General features: G+C 38.8%; 1 protein-coding gene across 1 annotated transcript in view; it reads left to right on the top strand.

Annotated features, from left to right (window-relative positions):
• The window catches only part of MALRD1 (MAM and LDL receptor class A domain containing 1), a 455,974-nt gene that overhangs the window by 152,794 nt on the left and 293,684 nt on the right, over positions 1-9,496 (top strand). The window contains exons 18-20 of the mRNA XM_025210089.1: positions 1,797-1,884; positions 4,052-4,228; positions 7,906-8,083. Coding sequence (XP_025065874.1) covers positions 1,797-1,884; positions 4,052-4,228; positions 7,906-8,083 — 443 coding nt within the window. The remainder of the gene's footprint in view (positions 1-1,796; positions 1,885-4,051; positions 4,229-7,905; positions 8,084-9,496) is intronic.

Below are 9,496 nucleotides of genomic sequence, written 5' to 3'. Positions count from 1 at the left end.
ATAAGGAAGAATTTCTTTACTGTCCGAGCCCCCAAGGTCTGGAACAGCCTGCCACCAGAGGTGGTTCAAGCGCCTACTTTGAACACCTTCAAGAGCAAACTGGATGCTTATCTTGCTGGGATCCTGTGACCCCAGCTGACTTCCTGCCCTTTGGGCAGGGGGCTGGACTCGATGATCTTCCGAGGTCCCTTCCAGCCCTAATGTCTATGAAATCTATTAAATTTCTTGTCGTGGCATGGTCTGGATCCATTTGGTGTGTTTTGGGCTGTAGGAAGCTTGCTTCTGGTGATGAGATTAGCAAGGTTCGGTGCTTGTTTCAAGGCTAGGATGGGTGGCTCTGGAAGATCCCTTTAAGAATTGGGTGATCTTCTAGTATGGGTTGCAATTATTTGGTGATTTTCTGAATGGGTTCCAGGGAGGGATGATATGTCATCACCAGCGGTATGTGAGTCATGCATGTTTTCCTTCTGTACTGCAGCAATTCTTCACATGGTATCTGGGTGGCTCTTTCAAAAGTGCGATCTCTCTCTCTTGAAGAGTGTCCTTGTTGAGTGAAAGTCCTTTTGAGATTTGTGAGGTGATGATTGCAGGTGTTCTCAGTACAAATTTGGTGGTATTTGGGGGCTTGGCTGTATATTACAGCTTTCTTTGTGTGTTTAGGGTGATTGCTGGTTCTGTGCAGATATGTATGTTGGTCTGTAGGTTTCTTATATATTGTGGTCTGTCTTTTACCACTTTGGATAGTGTTAATTTCATGTAATTAACCAAGTGGGTAGTTTTTTTGGCTTACTGCTCTTTTTAGATTTTCTTATATAGGGTAAAGAAAATCAAATATTAAGTGTGACAAAACCTATATCATGGCTGTCTTCAGTATTTTGGATGGCCTAAGAATGGTGCTGACTGGAAGCTTCTATGCCAGGGGTTTTCAACCTTTTTAAATCAAAGTACCCCGGGTAGCCGGACATGGTGGGGAGCAGATGGGAACAACACACGGGTAGGTGGAGACGGAGCACCACTGCCTCCCAGGAGCAGGGTGGCGGCAGGGCAAGGATTAATACCCTGCTGGGCAATCGGAAAACACTTTAATATTTGTTAAAAGAAATATTTAAAAGTAGTAGTTTAAGAAAGCTGTTCAGTAAAAGAGAATTTAAAAAAATACTTAAATTTAGAATATTTAAGGTATGATCCTGTAATCATACCATTCTGAAGTTGGCAAAAGGTTTTGATCATTTTGAATCAATTGAGAAATTTATTCCATAATTGGAGGAAAATTCTTTTGACTTATTCCCAAATAAGCCTTGGCAGTAAACAATAAGTAGACAGAAAATGTATGAAAAATCTGCAATTTTAATGAATTAGTAAAATATTTTTTCCTTAAATCTTGCTAGACTGTATCTGTGGCCTCTCATGATATGCCTCACAAGGGGACTAATACAAAAGTATAAAGGTTATTATTCTAAGTACCAAAGAAGCTAATCATAGTGTGCCACTTTATATGATGTTGTGCCATCATTTTACATCATAATCATGGTTCACTGGATTTACATGCCTGTTTGGCTGACCACTCTAATGTCATAGTTCACTGTGATGAATGTGAACACCAGGGAGAGTTGATAATGATTATTCTGTTTCATAAAGTCTCATCAACTACAGTATATCCACATGAACAAATGTAAGCTCATTTTAAACATGTGAAACATAGTAAATGGCCTTCTATAAAATGATATTAAATATTGAATTATAAGTAGAAGCCTACTATATGCTGACGAGTGGTTTTGTAATTACTGTTTCTCCAGATCTTGGTGGAGGGTACTGTAGGGGACGGTTTCACTGGAGACATTGGAATTGATGACTTGTCTTTTAAGGACTGTATCCTTTACAACGGTGGGAACAACATTAGAAATGAACTATAAGTCTTTTAACCCTGAAAATCCTGAAACGTGTAAATGATTCCTTTGTGTTAAAGTTGTTAATGGAGGGACTTGTCCTGAGAAAACAAAACCAGCTCAAACCATGACTCACTGTCTAACAATCAAACCCAAACTTATTTTCCAGTTTCCCTAACCCCATTAGCAAGGTATTATAACCCTTATCCTCATACAAGTTATTGAAACAGAATTTAAGACAGAAGTTCTGTTATCTAAGGTTAGAAAAGAGAAAGTAATTCCAAGTAGGGTGACCCACTTTTTACTTTGAGGGGCTAGGTAACATGGTATTGAAGGAAGACCACACATGTATAGTAGTTTACATATATTGAACTACTTCCATTTGGCAAAATTAATTCTAGTAAATACCTCAGCATTTTCATGTAAGAATGAAACATTCTGAACCATAAACAAGAGGTTCAAATGATATTGCAGTCTGTAGAACCCATTGCAATCTAGCTTGGTACAACGTCTACATATATAAAGGTATCAGATCCTTGAAAACTTTGCATCCCAAGACATGAGTATAATTTTATGCCTGCCAGTCTTCCTCAGAAAAAGGCTTTCTGGAGGGCCAGCACTGTGTAGCAGACAATGTCATGATGTATATGGTTTGACAACTAATTTATAATCAGAGCAAGCACAATATGATTTTCTCAGAATTAATCTCTTATCAGGCTTTTTAAAAATAGTAAGCAGATTTAGTATGAGCACTGCAGAAATGACTTGCAGGAAAATTAATAGGGCCTATACAAATATAGTGGATACTGTCTGTCTGTTAATTTCCTTCCATTTTGCCAAATCTAAATATTATACTATACACATTTATTTTAGCATCTTCCAGACAAACTGTATGCCATGTAACTTACAAAATTAACATTCAAATTTCTGCATTGGTACTTGGGAAATGAGGAGGAATTAAATGGAACAGAAAAGACCCCAAATATTTTCAATAATATACAACAATAAATAGGGCAACAGAAGGATATAAGGCTATTTTAAACCTCAGAGTTCAAAGGAGAAGACATTTATACACACAACTAGCCAACTACCCATCAAGAATGACGGGGGGCAAGGCAGGGGAGGGGGGCCGGGATGGAGTGCCGCCACCTAATGCCCCATTCTGCCGCTGTTCTGCCTCTTTCAGGGACCAAGGTGGGGGAGCCGAGGCCAGCAGTGCTCCCCCACCCTCTGTCCAGTCCTCAGGGTGGCTTTGGAATCATGGCAGTGCTCTCCCATGCTTGGAACACTCTGATTGGCTGTTTCCATCAGCCAATCAGAGCACAAATAAATTGTTACAGACAGACAGACTTAGCTTTAATAATATTAGAATACTGAGCTCACAGGAAGAGATGGCAGAAGCTAAAGATAGACAACATTAAGAATAATTGAAATAGAAAGAAAAGAAATATCCTAAAGTGCTGTATATAGACAGGGTGCAGAGAAACAGTTTTTTTATCCTGTAAAAGAAAAATATAGATATTTTAAAAATTGTCCCACTCAGAGAAATCAGGACCTTTCAATTTTCTTGCAAAAAGAAAGCCAAACCAAACTATAATAATAATAATAGCATCCAGTTCCAGAGATTGCACAGTAGAGTAGCCAAGAGCTTTTTGGTTAGGTGTCCCAGGTTGCTGTGTCTGAATTCAGTAGTCTTGAGCCTGACTCTTCCATGTCCACACTGTGTACTCTGGTCTCTCTTTGTCTTTATTTTCAATCCATTCTAATGGTTCTAATAACATTTCATTGAGAACAATGGTTTCAAGAGATCAGAATTTCATGGTGAAAAACTCTTATATTGAAAAGTTCCCAATCTGCCCTCATGATTGGCTAAAAGACAGCTTGCCTGTTGGTTGGTAAAGACTAGATAAGTTTATTATATCATTCATCTATCCATTAGTCAGAGAGACCTCCTTACTAAATCTTCAGATGTTTAAGTTCTCAGAGGTGATATTAAAATATGGTATTTAGAGACAATAAAGTATTTCTTGTTCTTTAGAGATTAGACAAGGATCAGACCACAGTTAGACAAGAAGGTTGGAGATTTAGGTAGGAGACTATTCCAGAAACAAGTTGTAGAAACCAAAATATATATATACCATCATTTTTAAATATGTTGTCTTTAGGGAATTTGCCAACAGCCTCAACAACACCCTCTGGAACACGTATTCCGCCAACACTCCCTACAAACAACTGCACAGAGAAGGAATTTGTCTGCAGAGCCACTGGCCACTGCATACAGAGGATACAGAAATGTGATTTCAGACCTGACTGCTCCGATGAGTCTGATGAATCATCTTGTGGTGAGTAAACTAATAATTGTATTGTGCTATCTCATCATTTTAAATATTTTTTAAGGGCAAGTTGGCAAAGCAGTTAAAATGTTGTGCTATGGCTCTGGAGTCTGTTCTAGACTCATAGATGCAAAGTGACCTTCCAATTTATTACTCAAAAGAAAAACTTCCATCACTCAATTTTATTTTTTTATTTTTTAAAAATAAATATAGATCCTCACACTAAATAAATAAGGAATTAATGCTCATTTCTCTTAGGCATGAAGCTAACTGTCAGAGGCCAAAGATTAAGAAAATATAAACTAAGGCAGGATTGGCAGCATATGACCTGAAGGCCAGATTCTGCTCACGGAGCCACTGGATGTGGCCTGCAGAGCTGACGGGTTTCAGCAGCCTTCTGGCAGTGGAGGGCTTTGCTCACACCTGCACTGAGGCTGCATGGTGAGGATCTGTACCTGTGCAACAGCTAGACAGGGTGGGGCAGGAAGCAGCAGCAGCAGGGTAAAGCTGTGACAGTGGCAGAGGCCACATCAGAACACTGGCCAGCATCAGACCTAAGCTCTTATCAAGATTAAAATCAACATACCCCTTTTATGCTTTAAATTTGCACCTTGGTAGAACTGGTCTATTACTTGAGAACCTTTTCTTTTGATTTTGACTCCTTAAATATTATCTTTCAAACTATATAACCATTTTGACAATAAAAAGTTGTCTCAAAGTGAAAAAAGTGTTCTGTTCTTTCCCAAAAGGTATTGAAACGCTGTCTCACTTTTTTCCATAAATGATATATAATTGAAATCAGCACATTCCCATAGAAAATTTCAAACAAAATTTTCTGATGCAACAATCAGAACAATTTTTACCGTGGTCTACATGTTTGTTCAGCATTGAATATTCAAATATTATGGCACTATCCCAGTACAAATAAATGACCATCTGATTTATTTTTATGTGTATAGAGTATCCTGCAGTATAATTTTCTTCAACTTTATGTACAGTTATATTTTAACATCGTATATTTTTCCTACACAAGTTAATTATGAATAGACAAATATAATTATGATTGATTAGATAAGTCACATGTTGGTTTCTTGTTCCTGTTCAGATGAGTGTGAATGTTTCCAAAGTGAAGTCTTGTATGTGTTTGTGCACATGTGTATGAATGAAAAATATGGTGGCCAAAATAAAAATGTGTTGCCTTAAAATATTAACCACTTGGGTGTATCTACACAAGATGCCTCAATGCATAGTGGACTGTTCTACCACACTTGTGCGCACCACAGCAAAAACCATGCTTATGCGCTAATGCACAGTAGAAAATTAGTCTACTGCACAGTAAGCATCACAAAAAATGTTTGCCTTGGTTACTGTGAACTGGTGCAGCTATTGTGCCTTTATCTAGTACTGCATATTAGAGGTATTAAACTTAATGTGCAGTAGCAAAGGCACATTAATGAATGCGTAGATGTGTCCACTGAGAGTTAGGATCTGCAAAAACTTAAGTACCCACCTTCTACCTTTGGTTCTTATGCAAAAAAAAAAAAAGAAAGATACTCAAGATGTCCACTCCTCTACCACCTAATCTTGGAGATGTTCCTAAATACCCATCAGTAAAGTATGGTGTAGCCTAAATTTCTACTATGTAACCATCCAAATCCTGAGGGCACTGAATTGGCCAGTGCCTAAGTCCCAACATGATTTACAAATTAGGCATTTTCCCACTTATATAAACTTTGGGGCCTAGTCTGTTAGGCATTCTCAGAGCATACCTACTGGTTCAGTCTTGTGCCAAACAGGGAGGAAAAGTAATGATGTAGTTGCATCTAGGATCTAGTGATTAAAGCACATATTCTGGAATCTGGGAGGAGCAGAAGTTCAAATCCCTTCTCTGCATGATTTTAGAGCAGGGTTTTGAAGTTGGATCTCCCACACTGGGATACAGGATATTCTGAGGTGAGTCTCAGGCTGTCTTGTTGAAGCTACTTTACTTAGTTTAAAGTAATTTAGTGTTTGTTGGATCAGAATGTGAGTAGTTATTTAGCCTGGTAGTTAAAGCAATCACCTGGAAGACTAGAGAGGTGGGGCTGAAGCCTCAGCAATCTCTTTGGCATTTCCTGGAAGCTGGTTGAGGCAGATCCCTACCTTTGGCCACTTACCTTTCTCATGCAATTTATTGAGCACTGACACAGTTGATGATTACATTTAGCAGAAGGGTGCTTCAAAGGTTGCAGTGTTCAGCATTGCGTTGCCCAAATTCCTTTGTGTGTTTAGCCCTGAGTATTCACAGTAAGTGAACACATGGAGGAAACAGAAATGATTTATAAGCTCAGATATGCAATTCCTTGCAGTATCCATCTGATTCTAGTCATTTAGGAGACCACACTGAAATGAAACTTCAGCAAAGAGTAGATCACACTGGATAGAGCAGGATTGCTTACAATTTCATGTAATCTCCCAAATCATCCTTCATCTCCTTGGGGTGGGATAAACACTATGGAAAATACTCCTTAGTCAGCTGTCTAGAGTCTGAAGGCTGCAATCACTGTAGCAATGACTGCAATTCATTGTTTGAATGATGCCATTGCAATAGGCATGATGTATATCCTGACTGTGGGCAATAATCTGTGCACATGAGGGTGTAATCCACCATTAGGCACACTTTAAAACATAATATTTATGAAACATATAAAACAGGAAAAATATGCATGGGCACTTTAGAGTGTGCCACTTATCATTTTCAGCTAGCATCATGAATCCTCTTCTGGATAATTAGGCAGGCTTACTGGTTGTGGCTAGCTTTCTTACTGGGACTTTTAAAATGAATACATCTAAACTGCTTTGCTAGTCCCTCCCTGCTGTTTCATTATCCTCATTTCTGATCTCTAGAGAGGACGCATTAGTATGTGTTCTACTTGCCCAGCATACCTTAGTCATACTGAGGTTACCCAAAGTGTGCAGGTTAGCACACTTTGGGTAACCTCAGGTTACCCAAAGTGTTACCCTCAGGAATGAATTTTCATTCATTCCTCTTAAAATCCTCACAAAAGTCTCTTTGACCTTCAGGCTGACTATAACTGTTCTAAAGGCTTGTGTGGTCCAGGATGAATTCTGCTAGGTTCCAGGACAACTGGGAGTTTCTGTAAAGCGTGTAGGAAGTTATGCTGCAGTTGATTAATTCCCAAAGTAATGGGAAAGGCCACGTACTCTTGCAGAGAGACATGCCTGGGACACAGGGACACATTCACTGCTTGCAGTCTTCAGGAAAGAATCAGATGATAAGGCACAGGCTGCTGGATACTTGCCAAATAAGACGGTAGTTCAGTGGTGGCCCCAAGGCATATAATGACAGCAGGACATTTCATTCAGAAATGTGTTCTTCTCTGTCTTCTTGGCATATGATACCTCCAGGTGAAATGGTTAGTCCCATTAGTTAATGATGTAATAAGAGAGTGGATACCAAAGCAAATGACAGTTTAAATGTTTTGCTCCTGGAGTTGGAATCTGGTCTCTAGCCAATCATACAATTCTGTATCAATGATATAAAAAAAAAGTAGAGAAAAATGCACTTGTTGATATTGCATAAATCTTTGTTAAATGCGACTTCTTTTTTGTATATACATTGTTCACCGTACCCTGATTTTCCCCTCATTTTTAAATCTATATTATTTACTTTTTTACATTTAAAGCCATGATTTTTTGTGATTTTGAAGACAAAGGCCTATGTGAATGGTATCAATTGGCAACAGAAGTGGCAGCAGCAATTGTTTCGGTCTATACATCTAATACATTCCAGTGGAGCCTTGGAAGAGGAGCCAGTGTCCATCCAGGGGAAGAAAAATGCAGGCCACCAAATGATCATACTACGTGAGTAAGATCTTCACACACACTTGCCCTCTTGGACTCATTTTTTTAACAGCACATGGTACTTGTGAATTCTGCTGTCACTTATTCATTAACTTCACTAAGACTGCTGTAGGTCTTCAGGAAGATCAAAGTTTAGCTCCATAAACATGAAATTGAGCTCTTTCCTAATGTATGTGGTTTGAACCCCATGAATCAGATAAAAAAACTGATGCCCCATAATGTCCTTCACAGTACCACATAATGTCATCTTTTCCCTTGCTGCATCTTAAGAGTGGTGAGCAATGAGTATTTCTAGACACCAGGTTACACCAAAGAATACAATGGAAATGATAACTCATTGTATCAAGTTTCTGAATAATTTTAGGATATGTTGTTGGCCACAGAAGGGCTAATTAATGCTAATTAGGCTCTGAAGCCTGGCCAGCTAACATTGGTTCTGATGAACAAGTGTCCAAGGCTAGGTTGTCCAACTGGCTTCTATAGAGGATTGTCTGATAAGAAGGACAGATTTACTTAGAATTCATGAGCCAAACAGTGAGTATATTGTGGAAAACTCAGCAACAAAGGCAAACAGTAACTATATGCAAGTATAGAAGGACCATACAATTTCATCCATATTAACAACTATATATATATGTGTATGTAGTTGTGTAACAGAGTATGTATATGTATGTATGTATAAAGGTCAGTAGACTTCAAACCAATAATAATGAATATACCTGATCACAAAAACTAGGCAAAGCAACAGCAAGTTTTGGCCAAAGCTGGCAAGTAAACAGCCAAATATAACCACCCACTTGCCAGGCAGACAACCTCAGCACTGATTTAGTGTCAGACTTAAACACAGGAATCTGCAAGCATTCTATTTATCACTACTATGATCAGACCAAGGTCAAAATTACAACCACCACTCAAGCTTCTAAACTCAGAAGTATACAAATGTACCTAGAGAACACACACTTTCAGTCAACTACCACTAGAATTCACATGCACCAGCATGTGTTTTCACACACACTGTTACACATACACTGCTGAAATCAATCAGTCTTTCTTCAGTAGAGCTCCCCCTACTAAAGCAGGTATTCGGTTCTCTTGTTGGAAAGGTGAGATGACACTGTACCAATTCTGTTGTGTTGGAGCTCAATCCCTCTGGGGGTGTCTACAATCCTCAACCTTTGCAGGCCGTTTTGTATCCTGTTCCTGGCAGTCTGTCTGTATGCCTTGACTAATCTTGACCTGTCCCTGGTAGTCTGTCTTCATCAGAATTGCTTGTCCTTCTAAAAGCTTAAATCACTACATATTTCTTAACTAATCCAATTCCACACATTCCTGTCACTCAGCTATCAATCATTCATTAGACATTTTCCTAACATCAACCAATCAACATACATATAACCTCACGGGCTGAACAAC

Source organism: Alligator sinensis, unplaced genomic scaffold (assembly GCF_000455745.1).
Source record: "Alligator sinensis unplaced genomic scaffold, ASM45574v1 scaffold234_1, whole genome shotgun sequence".
Classification (NCBI taxonomy): Eukaryota; Metazoa; Chordata; order Crocodylia; family Alligatoridae; genus Alligator; species Alligator sinensis.
The sequence above is the reverse complement of the archived record's forward strand: the minus strand, read 5'-3'. Positions and strand labels throughout refer to the sequence as shown.